This window comes from Zootoca vivipara, chromosome 10 (genome assembly GCF_965207765.1).
Source record: "Zootoca vivipara chromosome 10, rZooViv2.hap1.1, whole genome shotgun sequence".
NCBI classification, from domain to species: domain Eukaryota; kingdom Metazoa; phylum Chordata; class Lepidosauria; order Squamata; family Lacertidae; genus Zootoca; species Zootoca vivipara.
The window spans coordinates 28476225-28493442 of NC_142593.1; the positions used below are offsets into that span (position 1 = coordinate 28476225).

Consider the following 17218-nt stretch of genomic DNA (forward strand, 5'->3'; position numbering starts at 1 on the left):
GCAATTGACATAACCGCTAAGCTTAATGGGTCAGTTTCTTCCAAAGGCCTGGGGGAAGAGGTACATTTTTAACTGGCACTAGAAAGTTAGGTAACATCAGTCCCAACCATGTCTTTGAGGGGAGGGGATTCCATAGAGGGAGCACCACCACAGAGAAGGCACTGTCTTGCGTCACCATTCCAGGGGCCTTACTTAGCGGAGGGACATCCAGCAGCACCTTCCCTGCAGCTCTTAGTATATGGGCGGGATAGCATAGGGTGTATAGCTTGGCTGATATAGGGAGAGGTGCTGGACCAATAGGCAAGATGTTCATGCATGCATTGTTTGACTTTCCTATTAACACTTCTAACGCTGAGGTTTGTCAGAGAGCTCAACCTTTGTAATGAAGTAAATTTGGTGTTACGTTTCTTGCGATCATGCTTCAAAGTCCGATTCCTCTCCCCACATTATTTTGTTCTTTGTTTGTAGGGGATGTGATCCACCTTGGTGATAGACAGCTCACTGTCATGCATATGCCTGGCCACTCAAGAGGAAGCATTTGCTTACATGACAAAGAACGGAAGATATTGTTCAGTGGGGATGTTGTATATGACGGATCAATGATTGACTGGCTTCCCTACAGCAGGATAAATGACTACGTTACATCCTGCCAGCGACTGATAGACTTAGTGAATAGAGGTCTTGTAGAGAAAGTCCTTCCGGGGCATTTTAACACATTTGGAGCTGAACAGCTCTATCGTTTGGCTTCCAACTACATTTCTAACGCTGGTGTGTGCCACAAAGTTTCTACGTGCGCAGTCAGATCGATTGCAAGCCTAGCACTCCGTGCCACAAATTCCAGAACAACTTCATAGTATAACTTGTTTAATAATAATAGTATTGTAAAACCCGATGGCATATGTAAGTTTATTTAAAGGAAAAGCTGGCTGATAAGCCATAAAGATTCTTATTTTTATCTACTTAATTTCTACTTTAAAAAAATACCAATATAAACTAGTAGCTGTGCCAAAGCTACTCATTTTCCTTCTATTTTTTCAAGGCAGGTTTGCACATATGTTGAGTACTGTTTGACAGATGTTCTAAATTCGTTGTTTTGTATTTTGAAACATATATATGCTAACTGAAAAGTTTTGCACCCGTGTCAAACTTTTTCAATGACATCTTAAGTTAGGAATATGTGTTGAAAGTAGATTTTAAATGGTTGAAAATTATTATAAGCTGTAGTGGGGGTAGGTTGGTCTTATAACATTCCACTGTCCCATTACATGCACTAAGATAAAAATATCAATAATTTCATTTTTATTGTATGGGGTGAATTTAACCTGAAGTTATTACCAAATGTTAATATAAAGCACTGCAACCTAAGTTGTTACTCTTCTTGAATTATGTGTGTTGCATTTGACTATTGTTTCTAAAACGAAATGTAAGTGAATATTTCAAGTGTATTGCTTGCTCTTTAAATGTGACTAATGATGTATGTATGAGTACGTAACTGTTAAAAGATAATTTTAAATATAATGCACACACCCGTGACCATCCTTGGTTTCTTCTGTATAGCAGCTGTAGAAACACTTGTGTGTTGCAAATTGTTTTGTGGATTGTAGAGAATAAGTTGGGTCTCAGGAGAGAGTAAATTGAATTTTTGGGGGAGATAGCTGCCAAAAAGCTACAGCTATAGAGTTATATGTGGTTCTTTTCACATTACAGGTGTAGTTAGGACTTCAAGTGGTAGCTTTGCAACCTACAAATTTCATTCTTCTTCTTTTGATTCTTTTTCCATTTTCCGTAATGTTTACTTTCAAGCAACTTGACAAAAATTCCTTGTCTGTTGTTTGTACTTTTCCAGTATAAAAATCCTGTGCAGCCCTCTGGAGTGTTACCAATTTATTGTGTGAAGACAGGTTTTTATCTTGTAACTATGACATGGAAATGAAATCGATAGTTTGAGATATATTAGGAAGGGTATTAACAGTAGCCCTTGTCTTGTGAGAACAGTGTACAACTTCGGATTGTGGCTGTCGCACAAAATTATTTTTTTAATCCTTTTGTGACTTTATTGTGTCATATTTCCCATACATCAAAGAGTACTGCACATACAGAGCTTGACCCCAGTGTAATCAGCACTTTAGCCCTCAAGGGTGGATAGGTGGATGTAGTTAATTCTTTAAATGTTAACAGTGCCTATTTCCTGTTGTAGACTAAAGCACAACAGTAAACAGGAAGATCAGACTTGCTGGTGAATGACCACTTAGAAATGAAGTTAGCAATTTCTTTTAGCCCTTATCTTGTTTGAAGCTTTCACCAAACTAATGGAGAAATATAGAATGTTTCAGACTGCTTCACTTTGGCTATTGGCTTTGGAAACACCATTTATTAACAGACAAAGGCACTAATTTGATACCTTTTAATGCTAGGGAGAAAAGGCACCCATAAGCTTGCAAACTAAAAATTAGCAAATACAAAACTCATCAGGTTGAAGACTAGTGCAGATATAATGGAGAGGCCCTCCTGACTGTGGTCAAGCGATTAGGAATGGGTTGCCGGATCATTCACTCCTATTTGCAGTGGTGCCAACTCCAGTCCCCGCAAAACTTTTGCTGTGAGTGCCTGGCCTCCACCCACTGCCTGTCGCAACCTTACCTCTGGCGCTCCAGTGCTGTGGGGTCATGACATAATGTCATACCTTGACATCACGGTGTTGTGGTGTGCGTGCTGGGCATCCACAGTCTGGGGCCCAAGTTGATGCTGCTGCCTACCCATTTCCTTCTCAAGTGAATTCCCTCCTGTTTAAACTGCTGCTTAGGATTGTGTCAACAGCAATATTTAAGCACAGTTAAAGCTAAACTGGTTACTACGTCACCAAATTTGCAGCCAACTTGAGACTGGTACCTTGTTCATTTTGTAGAAATGTGCACCTTTTGGAATCAACTGCTACACAATCATTCTGTTCTACTGGAATACTGCTGAGGTGCTAGTGATTTTGAGGCATTAACGGTGATGTTTTCCCCAGAGTTAAAGCAAACTGCCTAAAGCCTCTATTCCTTCTCTCCTACCCACCTTCTCAGTGTCTTGAAAGTTCTTTTCCAAACGCCTTACTGTGAGTGACACATACTAGACAGCTCACTGTGGGAAGAATTTAGCTAAGGAATACTGTGATTGCCAAAGGTTAGACTACTCTTAAGAACTGATCTGAGTTTCTGCTCTTGGAACAGTTCTGTTGGTACATTTTTGTTCTATAAGATGGACATTTCTGTTCTATTTCAGTGCTCACAAAGCCAGATTATCTTCTGAAGTCTTTAGTAGTTCTTGGGAAATGTAGTCAAATAGGAATCAGGCTGTGAAACTCTCCCCAAGCATGTGTTTACTCAAAAGCAAGTTCCACTCAGTTCATTGAGCCTTTATTCTTGGTAAGCCTGAGTCAGAGCTTTAACTTAGAACAGGGGTGGCTAACCTGTAGCCCTCCATATATTGCTGAACTACAACTTCCATCATCCCTAATTATTGGCCAAGCTGAGTGAGGCTGCTGGGAGCTGGAGTTTAATGTCATCTGGGGGACCACAGGCTAGTCTCCGCTGACTTAGAAGTAAGTCACACTTGGCTTTGGTTAGTAAAGTACAACCTTAGAGTGAAAATATATAATCTTATCTTTTGTCTTAATTATTTTTATATTCTAAGACCTTGTGTATTTCTGAATGAATTTATTGGAAGACCTTTATCATTAATTATTGTAATGCCTTTAAAAACAATAAAATATATGTGTTCACTTTAAATATTACAGAGTATAATACATTTACTATTGCTTTATTTGTAAACGTTCTCTTGACATCCCCTCTGGATTCAGGATTTACAAAGGCTTAAAATGCAAATCTGTTCAACAATGTTCTTGGACTTAAGGCAATGATATGTTGTTGATTCAGCTGTTTTTACTTAAGCAGGTGATGGATTGTGCTGTAAAATGCAATTTAAAAGCATTTTAAAAAGTTGTAATGCATTGTTCTGTCTACTGAGGAAACTTTACTAATGTGCCACTGTTTTCAAGGGGAAATTGTATATTATTTTATCATAGATATTGATAATAAAAGAATTATGACACAAAACAGCTCTCCGGTGATCATTTCCATTTCATCTTTAACCCCATCAAAGGAGAAAGTTACATATGTGTTGCTTTTGAGAGATGGAATGGATGATGCCAAATGGTAGTGGTAGAATCTATAGTTTTTTTCTCAGGTGTGATTGCCAGGCCATAACAGCTGCCATCACTCTGAAAGAGGTTTTGTGGGGGGGGGGCATTTTTGAAAGTTGAAAGGATTCCTTGCGGAAATGCCCAAATCCTTTTGTGAAAATAAGAACATTGACCATAATTTCTTGGGATTATTTTGGAGCATAAAACCATTACATCCCACATCTTGCTCTAATGCCACAGAAAATGCTTTCATTGTTATTATTAAAGCTGAATCAGCTAACTGATCATAAGAGATCACCCACGCTAACTGAGATTGAGGACTCATGTTCCTAGGCATTATGCTATTTACACCACCTATGAACACATCTCCCTTTGCACCTGGATTCCTTCCAGTTATCTTCTGTTGTTGTGCTTTTTTGTGTTCTTTGTAGATAACTGTTTAAATAACTGTTAAATAACTTTGTAGATAACTGTTTAAATAACTGTTTAAATAAGCCTGAGGTTGCTCACCCATGTAAGAGCATAATGCAAAAGGAATAAAAAAGTTTGTGCCTAGAGTAAATTGTAAGAGAAGACAGGATCACAAATAAATGTTAACTGAAAAATACAAGCTCAACACAAGCTTAACACGTTCACACATAAAGGGAGAGGTAAAAGGTGTTTTCAGAGTTTAGGAAGTTACAAGTTGCTTGAATTTTGCAGTAGTTTACAAAACAATACAGCTTATGTAATATGTATGTACAATGCGGGTGGCACTGTGGTCTAAACCAGAGCCTAGGGCAGGCATCCCCAAACTTAGGCCCTCCAGATGTTTTGGACTACAATTCCCATCATCCCTGACCACTGGTCCTGTTAGCTAGGGATCATGGGAGTTGTAGGCAAAAACATCTGGAGGGCTGCAGTTTGGGGATGCCTGGCCTAGGGCTTGCCGATCAGAAGGTCAGTGGTTCGAATCCCCACGACCGGGGTAAGCTCCTGTTGCTCGGTCCCTGCTCCTGCCAACCAAGCAGTTTGAAAGCACGTCAAAGTGCAAGTAGATAATAGGTACCGCTCCGGTGGGAAGGTACACGGCATTTCCATGTGCTGGTCTGGTTCGCCAGAAGCGGCTTAGTCATGCTGGCCACATGACCCGGAAGCTGTCTGAGGACAAATGCCCCCCCCCTGCCCAGTAAAGCGAGATGAGCGCCGCAACCTCAGAGTCGTCCGCAACTGGACTTAACGGTCAGGGGTCTCTTTAGCTTACAGCTTATGTCTGAAAATGTAATGGGCTGGGGCTAGTTAGAATTTTTGTTTCTTTTACTTTCACACAGAAACCAAATAATATCTCGGAGGGAAAAAAAAGTGAGTAAATAGAACAAAGTTTTATTCAGATATTGAGGTTCTCTTGTCCTTTCATATATATATACTGAGCAATTACTTTTTTTAAAGAGATGCCATCTGCTGGTTTAGTTCTATATATACAAATATGATATGACTCAGTTCAAAATACGATTCTTCCATTAGTAGCCTTCAGATATTGTAACAGATGAGCTTCACTTTTTTTTATTAAAAAAACCTACATTGATGCAAGAAATGAAAATAATACAAGCTGCAATTTCAAACTGTGTAAGCCGTACTGAACATAATAGAACTAAGTTCTGAGAAAAGAGATGCTGAGGAGTAAGGATTGCATTGGACTGTAAAAAGAAATCTTTGATCTGTGTTTTTTCTCTGGAGTTGCAAGTTCTGACCTGGGAGTTCTACTCTTAGAGTACCTCAGATGTCATCTAGTCCAACCCCTGCCAGTGTAGTAAATGCACTGCTGCAGCAACTCTGCTTAAAAATCTCTATCAGAGAGTCTACCACCTTCCAGGGGAGCCTGTTCTACTGCCTGTCAGCTCATACCACCAGGAAGCTCTTAATATTTAATTGAAACTCTCTTCCTTGTAAATTTAACATGTTGGTTTGGGTCCTACTCTCTGGAGTAACAAAGCAAAATTGACCCATCATCACTGTGACAGCCTCCCAATAGTTGAAGACTGCCAAACGTATTGGCTCTGAACGTCCCCTTCTGCATGATAAATATACCCATCTCCCTTAATCTTTATTCACACAGGAATGGAGGTCCAAGCCCTTACCATCTCTTCACGTTGTAGTTTGTCAGTAGCTTCCTTCCGTTGTGTCCAGATACCATTACTTCTTGTATCTTGGACATTATACTTCTGTTGATGCAGTCTAGAATTGCTTGATGGGGTCTTTCTGTCTCCAAATTAGGAATAAACAGGGTAAACTAGGCTGAAAGCTTGTGACTTGCCGAAAGACACTCAGTGGGGTTCAGGTATCCAAATCCAAAATCATGGGTAGTCCGGGTCAAAAAGCCCTTGCACCACAGAGGCTTATTTTTCATCTTCAGAGTCCTCCAAACAATTGAAAAGTAAGTATGCATTGATGTAGCAAATTCATGCTGTCAGTCCCCCCCCCCCACGTGTTCACCAGCTATCAGTCAAGAGCATACAGCCAGGTACTGGATGTAATAAACAGACATATACTATGTCCAGTAGCTGTTGATGTCTTCAGTTTTCATGCATTCGTCAAATCCTGGTGATGTGATACACATAACTATTACCTTGTGATAGCCAATTCCAATTTCTAGCCAATTTCTACAGCAATGACTTGTGTGAAGACAAGTGTAAAGACCTTCCTACTCATAAAAAGAAAGGTGTGTGTATTAATGTCAAGAAAGCTATTCTGAACGGTGCTCCCGTGTGCTTTGATTTTCTGTGAGCAGAGCCTTCTCTATGTGAGGCCATTCAAATATGCGACCTCAGAACATGAAGCGTTCATTACTAAATTCTGTCCATTGTATAAAACGCCCTTGACTGATAGGTTCAGATTTGTCGCTCATAAAACGACGACTTTCTCTATTGCTTTCGTATTCATACGGTATCATAGAGAGGATGCGCTACAGGGCTGCAGCCAGAGACAATGGGCCGGCGGGCTCTTATTACGTCAACAATAAGCGCGGCGAAGATTTGCCCTGAGCCGCTACGTTCCTCTCCCCGGCTTCATTGTGACGTCTATAAGCAGCAACGCCTTCTGGGTAAAACGTTGGCGGCGTACCCACTAATTTTCAACAGGAGACGGGGGCGGTGCGCCTAGGACTTGATTGACAAGCGGCTTGGCCACTTGCGATGGCGCTGTGAGCGGCGGGGCGGGAGGAACGCCTCGCGGGGTCCAATTAAAGCTCGCAATCCGAAGAGGGGAAGCGGCGTTGTCGGAGGGAACGGGTTTCGCGCCCCGCTTTCGAGGGAAAGGCTGTTGTTCCTCTTGATTCCGGGTTCCGGTGGCCAAAGTAGCCGAGACACGCTGCCCCCCATCCCGCCTGGTTTTAAGGGGTGGGGCTGGGAGAATGAATTTGGTGGCGAGGTTGGTACCTTGACGGGAGGGTGGGAAGCCGCGAGCGAAGGGCTTTTTGCTTCTTGTTGCCATGGCAACGCAACGTGTTTTTCACCCCCCCTCCCCACCGTCGCGAGCCGCCTTGTCGCGATATTTGCTGCAGCGCGCGTGCGCACTGGCCCCGGGTGGCGCGAGGCATCCCCTTCCTCCCGTCGCAAAAGCATTTGGTAGCCGCCCGATTCCCCTCTTGTCTCCCGAGTCGGGGATTTCTGCATTTTTTATTTTTATTACTTCCATCTTGTTTTGTTGATAGTTGCCTTGGACCTTGTAGGCGAGAAAAGAGGAAGGAAGAATAATGCGTGTCCTCGCTTAGGTTCTCAAGGCTGCTTGGGGAAGTGATTTAATGCCATTTAGATTTAGCACACCGAATAATGTAAGCTTGCAACCAAGCTGAATAGGTAGGCAGCAGCCCAGCGTCCTCCTTAAAGGATGGAGTGAAAGCTAGAGATCCTACTTATGTAGGAGGACACGCACAGAGTTGAATTTTCGGGCTGTGATGCTCCAGGGCATCTTCATATACGTTAGGACAGTGATGGCGAACCTATGACACGCATGTCAGACATGACACGCAGAGCCCTCACTGCTGGCACGCGCCCCATCGGCCCATTCGCGCTGTTGTTGTTGTATTCTCCCCCCCCCATTTGTTCTCTCGCTCCTCCTACAGCTTGTCTCCACTAGAGCTTGTCTCCGCTGTTAAAACCCGGATCCTTTTTTGTTGTTGTTGTTGCTGGTAGCCAGAGATTGGTTTTTTTAACCGTTTCTGTGCTGTTTTTTTCCTGGCGCTTTGGCAGACTATGATTGGGTGTAACAACGTTCATTTTTTAACCCGTTCTGTGCTGGGGTTTTTTTTGTCGCCTTGGCAGACTATGTCAGTGCTGCATGTTAGTTTCATCGAAGGTATTATTTGTCATTTATTTTTGTTCTCCTCCCCCTCCAAAGAAAAGTGCAGCAGCTTTGGGGCACCCTCCCCAAAAGCAAAGCAACTTTTGCACCCCGCCAAAAAACCTCCAAAACTTTGGTCAGCAGCTCCCCCCCCCCCAAAAGCTCAACAACTCTGGGCACTTTGTGATAAATAAGGGGTTTTTGGTTTGGTTTGGTTAAATAATTAGTTTTTGGTTTATTAAATACAGTTATATATTACAATTATACATTTTTGTTATTTAAACTATATATATCATGAATTTATGGGTTTTTTTCCTCAAAGTGACATACCACCTGAGTTATGCTTGGTTTTTCGGCGAATTCTGACACACCAAGCTCAAAAGGTTGCCTATCACTGCGTTAGGAAGTGATCATTGGTGAGGTGGGCTGCCACTACAGAGCACAGAGCCATAGTTTAGTCCTGCAGCAAATGCCTTCCCTGCACACATTTCCAGAGTGGTTCTCTGAAGCCATGCAGATCTCTGTGTTGCAACACGTTAGTAGTGTCTAGGCTGCAATGTGTTTGTGTGTCATGCGAACGCTCCCCGCGCTCCTCACCCGGGCTGGAAAGGGGTTAGTTTAACCTCTGGTTTGCTAGTAAAACTGAATTACTGTGTCGTAGAGTTGGAAGGGACCCTGAGAGTTATCTAGTCCAATCCCCTGCAATGCAGGAATATGCGGCTGTCCCATAGAGGGATTGAACATGCAAGTGTGACATTATCAGCACCATGCTCTAACCAACTGAGCCATCTCTGAATGATGCATGTCTAAAAAGTGTCACCAACCTGAAAAGTTTAGAAAGCTCTGCAGTCTACCAGTACATAGTACTGAGCTAGATGGTTTAATGGTCTGACTTTGTATAAGGCAGGTTTTTTGTGTTCAGCTAGGTGCAAACATCAGCACCCTTGCTTTCCTTACTAAATCAGTATAGGAACTCCCGTAGCCTTTAGGAATGCAGAAGTCCATTTTAAGAATATAATATACATATATCAGGGAAAAGGTGAACTAAAAAGAGCAGAAGGGAGTGGGAGTCTTAATGGCAGACAGAGTATACTGTTTTATCATTGTAGTCTCTAGCCCAAGTGTGGCAAAAATTTGGCCCTCCAAGATGTTGGAGCTGAGCTTTCCTTCATTCCTGGCTTGCCAGCGCTGATGGGAATGGTAGTTCAGCAACATCAGGAGGGCCAAAGCTTTCCTACGCCAGTCCTAGCCCAAATACAGTTGTTTATGAATCCATCATAAATCTTAAAACTAAGACTGGACATTTCATGAAATCAATTCTCAATTCTAAGATATGCTACAGAACTAAAGTGTGTTCTTTAAGAAGAAAAAAACATACCTGACCACATTTGTCTTTATCTTCTAGAGCTGAGCTTCCTGTTGACAAAACCAAGAGAAAGAAAAGAAGAGACTTGACTGAACAACAGAAACAAGAAATTAAAGATGCTTTTGAGTTGTTTGACACAGATAAAGACAGAGCAATAGATTATCATGAACTGAAGGCAATTGATTTTCTTATTAAAATATTGATATTTTGCTTTATAATTGTGCAGTGTTGTATAAAGCCTTAAAATGTGTGTTAGCTCCATATTGTGACACATTTTTCTGTGGTATACATGCTATGAACAAAGATGGCTGATTCATACACAGCAAAACTATGTGTGGTGTAATAGCATTTATATAGCACTTGCTGAGTATTCAGTAAGTATACAGTATACAATATTAGTAATCTTTGCAACCTTCCTATGAGATAGGCTAGTATTGCCCCCATAGTGTAGAGGAGGCTGAGATTGTAAGGAAGTGGTTTGCATGTAGTGAGGTTTGAACTAGTTTTATAGTTCACACTTTAGCAACTTCACTGCAGCAGCTCTTGAATTGGTGTTTTTAACGTTTGCTATGTGTTTCTATGATGTTTAAACCAGCCATAAGTCAGAAGCACTTAAAAGTAAATACTAGGAAAGATGCATGCCCCTTGGTGCTCATAGTTACATAGATCTGCATTCCAGAGGAAACTATAGATCTAGAATTTGTGGTGTGGTATACATGATACCATCATAGACTGTTTATCTTTGTCAGAAACATCTTAAGGCTGCTATGTGGAGTTATGTGCAATATATTAATGTTCTAAGAACCTTGATGTCAGTGGTTCTCCTGCAATACAATCTTAAACTTGTTTGCTCTGAAGAAAGTCTCCATGATTTCCGTAAGGCTTAACCCCATGCAGCCTTAATATAATAAACATTATAATCATAGCTGCCAAGTTTTCCCTTTTCTCGCGAGGAAGCCTATTCAGCATAAGGGAAAATCCCTTTAAAAAAGGGATAACTTGGCAGCTATGATTATAATTTTCAAAATGTCATACTGTCAAATCTTCTGCTCTCATTTTGTAGGAGCCAAAGGCAGCTTGGGTGGGAAAAGTATTCCATTTGGTTGCCATCCCAGAGTGTCTTTTTTCATAGAGCTATTTCTTTCCTGTTCTTTTCTCACAAAAATTCACTTTTGGGAATTGGAGAGATAGAAGTTGTTGCTGAACTGTTTAGGATACTGTCAGCACAAACCAATACATTTCTACTCAGTCATCATGCTTATTTTGTAATGTCAGTAAACAAGAGGTTAAACAAGGACGGCAAGTTGGTAATCTGCAGGTGCATCCAGTTCTCTCCATTCACTCCAGCAGCATAGAATAAAATAACATGCCCCTTCAGCATTTGGCTTGATCACTGCTGCTCTCCTAGAGAAAAAGTCTCTCTCCATTGGTAAACCTCCACCCAGAAGACAGGAAATCACCATAGTGGTTGCTGTGGCATCACAGGATCACATGAACTCTCATCTATCAAAGTAGCACTTTAGGAGCTGCTTTTGGAGGCACCAGGTGCTTCTTGGCTGGAGATCAGGAAATATAGATCCAGAAATGATGTGCAGAGTGCTGTTTGGCTTGGCTTCAGAGCACCCGTTTTGCTCAGGAATCTGAGATTGTTGCAGAGATCCCTGCAGTGTTGCAGGAGCCTCTTGGTAATCTCCTGTTTGCTGGCAAGGGGGAAATATCTCCCACTCTGCATGCCAGATGTGTCAGATTGGGTAGGGCAATCATGTTCTGTCCCCCCCAGCCAGCCAAGCACTTCAAACTGCACAAACTCCCAATTTTTTTGTCCTCCAGGCATTTGTGCAAAAGTGGGCAGACTTTCAGAAATGTTTAATCATTTGGAAGTTTTATCTTTACAACCCCATGCATCTACCTAGGATTTTTTTCTTTACTATCATCTAGGAAATTCTCATGTGAGTAAAAATGTCATTTATTATCATCAACTTGCTGTTGCAGTCAATATGAACTACGACGAATAAATGGTTTGTGAGTCAACATTGTTGCATTTCTGTCTTTTCCCAAAAGGTGGCAATGAGAGCCTTAGGTTTCGATGTGAAAAAAGCAGATGTGCTAAAGATACTTAAAGATTATGATCGGGAAGGAACTGGGAAAATCTCCTTTGAAGATTTTAATGAAGTTGGTGAGTATTGGATTTTAAACATGTATTGACAGGAGGAAATTTGGCAATAATTGATAACTGGTAATTTAGTTGGTCGGATTCTTAATGGATGGGTATGCAAATGTATCAGGGATAACACAGATGAGCATTTTAATGTTTACAGCATTCTGTCCCCCCTCCAAATAATATGTGGAGAACTACCAGAATTTGGCAGCCGTATGCAGAAGATTCCTACAATATTTGCTGTTCCTATAGAAAGATCAAAAGAGACAGTTGGTTTTCTGCAGAAATGAAGTATAACTACTTGGTTACCATGCTAAGTATTCAGTAAGTTGTGGTGACATTTTCCATATATTCACTTCCTATGTGAAGTTCAAATCCATGCAGCTGAAGTTACTACATGTACGTACAACACCCCTCCCCCTCTCTAGGTAGATGATGAAAGCTAATCTTTTAAATTCTTTGGGTCAAAAACCTGAGGGTTGGGAACAGAGTTAGAGTATTTCAAAGCAGAATTATTATTTTTTCACCAACAGAAGTAGAGTTAATTTCATAGAAACAGACCAGATCTCCCAATTGTTTTCATTTCAGTGACAGACTGGATACTTGAGCGAGATCCTCATGAAGAGATACTCAAGGCATTTAAATTGTTTGATGATGATGATTCGGGTAAAATAAGCTTGAGAAACCTGCGCCGTGTAGCTAGAGAACTTGGGGAAAACATGACTGATGAAGAACTTCGGGCAATGATTGAAGAATTTGATAAAGATGGTGATGGAGAAAGTAAGTTCTAAAAATGCTGTGTTTATGTGCTAATCATAAATATAATATAGAAATAGTGCATTGAATTTGTTTTCCATGTGATGATTTTATGGTTACTCAAGTGACTGATTTTCCCTCCAGGAAATGCAATCCTACAAGCTACCCATGGACCTGGGAATGAAATTCAATTTCTCCCCATTAAAGTATGAAATTATATGGCATAGGACATAGGTTATACATGAATGTATTGGCCTCTTCTGTTATTTTGCAGTGAATAAATAAAACGGGGGTGAATTATTGTCTGCCTACAATGCTATTGAATCTGCAGTCTGACACTAAAAAATAACCATAGAATCTTCTTCAGAAATCAAGAAAAATAAGCGTACCTTCAAATTTAGAAGACAAGGCCAAGAGGATTTGGGGCATGTAGCAATATGCTGAATGAAATGATAGCAGCAGATATATATATATATATTTATATGTAAGCAATTACCAACTAGTCTGTTTTAGTAAAGCCAAATTATTTTAATTTTGTGTGATAATTGCTTGCTCTAAGGATTTCATACCAAGTTAATCCTTCAAAAGGGTCCACTACAGACTTTTCAAATGAATGTTAATTTGCTTTACTCTTTTTGAGAGAATTTCAGTATTTAGCCTCCCTCAGACTGCCAAAAGGAGCTTATTTGATTGCTAAAAGCTTTCAAGTAAGATAGGCAGTCAATGCTTACCTGTTTTCTTCGTTTTTTCAGTCAACCAGGAAGAATTTATTGCCATCATGACTGGAGATGTTTAACGGTACAAGAAAAGAAATGAACTTGGCACAAAAAGGAAGGATTATTGGCTTTCAGCATTGAAGCTGCCACCTTTCTGTTTAAGTTAATTTCTGTAGCAGGAGCCATGCAAAAAAATAATTTTCCTCAAAGGACCAAAAGAAACACAAAATCTATGTACTAAGAGGTTGATATTTTATATCATTAAATTTTAGATTAAGCAGTGTTACGTTTGAGTACTCATTTGTAAAATAGCTTTGTATAAGAATTTTAAATTAAATCATAGTATAAAACCTTTTGAAGTTGACATGATTTTAGCATTAGCCGTGGCCTTAGTTTTTATATAAGAGTTTAACAGACATCCATTTTAATAAAGTATTCTTTTTATATTCTGTAACCCTTGTTGGAGTGTTTAATCCAAATGGATTGTGGTTGTAATTGTCAGCTGTAGTACTGTTTAATTTGGTGGTGAAATCACATTTGGCTTTTTAGGTTATGCTTCTGTTGTGTAGCAGTAATTGTAAACTATTTATTGCATTACATTTTGTGTCATTCCTTTCCCCCAAGGGGTTTACTCCCAAAGCTTTTTTCAGGAATGAGTATAGCTGCAAGGCATCGGAGTTCTAGGATCAGTTTCCGTCTCCTAGGTGGGGTACCTTCCCAGGTTGATGAGCCCCACTTACCCATCATTTTCCTCTATGGCCTGTACGGTAACCACCTTCTTGACTGTTGGACCCACTATTGCTGTCATCCGCTCAATACTCCGGAGCCTGTCTTCACATGCAGAGGAGGCCCCTAACACACTGAGGGTTTGAGATCCATCAGCTACCATTGGGGTGTATGACGTGTTAGGGCAGGGGTAGAACATCTGGTGAGGGTCATGTGCTTCTGGGGTCGTTTGTCCACCTTTGTCCACCACCCTGCACTCCGCTCTCACCTGTGGCTCCAAGAAGCTGTCGGCATGCAATAGTGGCCACATCCTGGGAAACGGCTTCAACTGTCCAGCTAAACCAGGTAAAATAAACAAAAGTAACTGAGTTTCAATACTTTCGTTAGGTCTACTCTTGAGTATGACTTGGGGAAATAACTTGCAATCTTAGAAGAGGCAAACTGCCTTCTAACTACTTCCTTTTTCTTGGGGAAACTAGCTGTAACCTCGTTAACAGTCATCTACAGGTTTACCACTCCTATCAGCCCATCACCCATTCCCATCACCCCCCACCCCCACCCTCTGAATATACATAAGGGTCTGGTTTCTTCTGTTTCAGTGTATCTGATGAAGTGTGCATGCACACGAAAGATCATACCAAAATTAAAACTTAGTTGGTCTTTAAGGTGCTATTGAAGGAATTTTTTTATTTTGCTCAGTATAAAAGGTTAGATATGTTGCATAAAATGCATTTCTGGCTGATCCTATTGGAGGCTATGTTCTTAAGCTATCATACCTTCTTTGTTTGCCTTTTGCATGCTCTATGTGTGTTCTGTTAAGTCCTCTTCCATTTGGCTAGATGTGTCATTGCTGTAGACACCCCTTTCAGCAACTTCGAAGTTAGATACCACAAGTTACTGGGAGATAACGTTTTGATGTTGATGCTCAGAATCTTCTGGTTTGTTTTTTTTAGAGCAAAGCTTGCTTTAGTTTGAGAGATGCATTTCACTTCATATATCCGAACACAAGATAACCTTTTTTTCTCTGAAGTTTAAACAACAAAGTTGAAAGCATAATGCAAGGATGCCAGATGGCCCTGCTAACATCAATCCTAGTGTTGGGGGGGGGGAATGGGATGGTTTGCATGTCATAAAGGGAGAAGAAGCAAGTGATTCACACTTCTTTGCCCTATTTTAGGTGTCCCTGTAAACCAGGCATAGGGAACATGTGGCCAGATTAGCTCAGCAGGGATGCTAATTGGGCCTATGAGGTCATTCTTCCCTAGCCAAGCCTACCTGTCTCACACTAAATGCCATATGATGCCCAGTGTGGAGCAGATAAAACCTTACAAAGACCGTGTAGTGCACTCCCAATTGTTCCTCTGCAAGCAAGGCTTCCACTGGGCATCTTTTAAATTTGGAGCCAAAGTCCTAATGAAATGAGTTTCTCTCGGGAGCTACAGATGGAGCTGATCCTTGCCACTGGAGTCAAGTCTCTTGGCAAGCAGAGAAGTAGTTAAGCATCCTTTTCGTCCCCACTTTGTCTAATCAGAGCATTTGAAAGCTGCTTTCTAGGGGAAAAGGTGCCAGAACAACTAATATGCACATTATAATGCTAAGAGAGGCACTGTACATTCTTCCATGCTTTTCAAACACTCCCATCACCCTCTGCCAGCTTGGCCAATGACATGGGAGAATAGGAATTGTACTCCATAGGGCCACAGCAGCTCTACTTTGAAGCAAGCTCTTAAAAGTATACACAGTTGCGAGAGTCCACTGTCAAGACTCCCACAGTTACTGGACTTATTTAAAAGGAGGCTAGATAAGACACTTGTTGCTTGACTTCATTCTGCTTTTCAAATGATGCGCGCTAACATTTACAGAAGACAAATGGGGTGCATAGCTCAGTTGGCAGAGCATAAAACTCAACCTCAGGGATGTGGATTTGAGCCCCACGTTGGGCCAAAAATTCCTGTATTGCAGGGGGTTGGACTAGAGGACCCTTGTGTTCTCTTCAAAGCATTGCAGTGAAGAGTGTTCCTCTTCCCCAGTGCTTTTTTCCTAGAGAAAAAGGTCCCAGAACGCACCTCTTTGGGCTGGGTGTGTGTCTCCTCGCGAGCCAGAGGCTTGTTGAGGCTGCTCCACTGAGCTGCAGAGAGGTTTCCAGAGCAGGATGGGGGCTTGCTCAGCTGAAGTGCAGCTTTCCCATGTGTCAGCTGTTAGCTGGAAGGCTGCAGAACCCCAGCAAAGGCCTGCTGCACCTTTGGCTCACGAGGAGACCTTCTCTGGAGCCTATAGAGGATGTCCCCATTGGGCTTCGGGGAGGGTCTCCTCGTGAGCCAGAGGCTGGCCAGGTCTCTCCCCACACTTCTGGGGCCCAGCTGAGGGCTGTCAGAATGCCTTTCCAGAAAGTTCCAGCTGGACAAAAAAAAAAAAGCTCTTCCCTCTATTCAATTTCCCACCTCAAAATCGGCTCTCCAACCCTTGAACACACTCAGTCCTCATTGCACTGTTTGGAGGGTCCTCCCGTTAGGATTTTTCTTTTTTTCTAGACATTTTTGGTTCTTCTGTAAACCTTCTCCCACAAGCTTGCCGCTGCAAATGCTGTGGTGAAAATTGGTCCCACTTTCTTTTTCTTTTTTCTATTCCCCAGCATTCAGTGGGAAAGAAAATGAATTTAAAAATTAGGAAATTTCTGCAAATTTCTAATGGATAGGGCACAGGGTTTTTGATGCACTTGCCTTCCTTAAAAGTTGCCAGGGAGAGTGCCCATTATTTCATTCTACAAATCACTTCTTCAGTTGTGTACACTACCGGTAGGTACTTCCTTGGGAGCCTGCATTTCTTGAAAACATGACATCTACCACTCACTATTTTGTAAGTACTGGAAAGTGGAGAGACTGCCTACTGTGTGCCTGACAGCTGCTCATAAAAAAGTGAAGTATTTTCACTTTTAAAGAAATCAGTGCTGAATTATTATTTTAATAAAAAGCAGAAAAGAAGAAGGAGGTCTTCAT

The 17218-nt window shown here is 41.4% G+C and overlaps 3 protein-coding genes across 5 annotated transcripts in view; 2 read left to right on the top strand and 1 right to left on the bottom strand.

The window, feature by feature from the left end:
* The window catches only part of MBLAC2 (metallo-beta-lactamase domain containing 2), a 10939-nt gene extending 6842 nt beyond the window's left edge, over positions 1-4097 (top strand). Inside the window, exon 2 of the mRNA XM_035099806.3 lies at positions 469-4097. Within this exon, the coding sequence (XP_034955697.1) occupies positions 469-854 (386 nt within the window). The 3' untranslated portion in view covers positions 855-4097. The remainder of the gene's footprint in view (positions 1-468) is intronic.
* The window catches only part of POLR3G (RNA polymerase III subunit G), a 24391-nt gene extending 14480 nt beyond the window's left edge, over positions 1-9911 (bottom strand). The window contains exon 1 of one of the 3 annotated variants that reach the window (XM_088653141.1): positions 9879-9911. Coding sequence is in view for 2 of the 3 variants with exons in the window: in XM_088653142.1 (XP_088509268.1) it covers positions 6301-6303 (3 nt within the window). In the remaining variant the exon portion in view is untranslated. Of the gene's footprint in view, positions 1-6300; positions 7138-9878 lie in introns of those variants that run through there. The other 2 variants (XM_088653142.1, XM_088653140.1) reach the window with 2 other exon arrangements.
* Positions 7417-13950, top strand: CETN3 (centrin 3). Its single transcript, XM_035100194.3, has 5 exons — positions 7417-7588; positions 9906-10041; positions 11928-12042; positions 12613-12804; positions 13533-13950. The coding sequence occupies exons 1-5, from the start codon at positions 7572-7574 to the stop codon at positions 13574-13576; spliced, it is 504 nt and encodes a 167-aa protein (XP_034956085.1). The 5' UTR covers positions 7417-7571; the 3' UTR covers positions 13577-13950.
* Positions 13951-17218: the final 3268 nt, after the last annotated feature.

Excerpts from the sequence above, each read along its gene's own strand:
- CETN3 (XM_035100194.3), top strand. Across the intron at positions 12,043-12,612 it reads TGAAGATTTTAATGAAGTTG|TGACAGACTGGATACTTGAG; the intron begins GTGAGTATTGGA and ends TTTTCATTTCAG. Across the intron at positions 12,805-13,532 it reads TAAAGATGGTGATGGAGAAA|TCAACCAGGAAGAATTTATT; the intron begins GTAAGTTCTAAA and ends TCGTTTTTTCAG.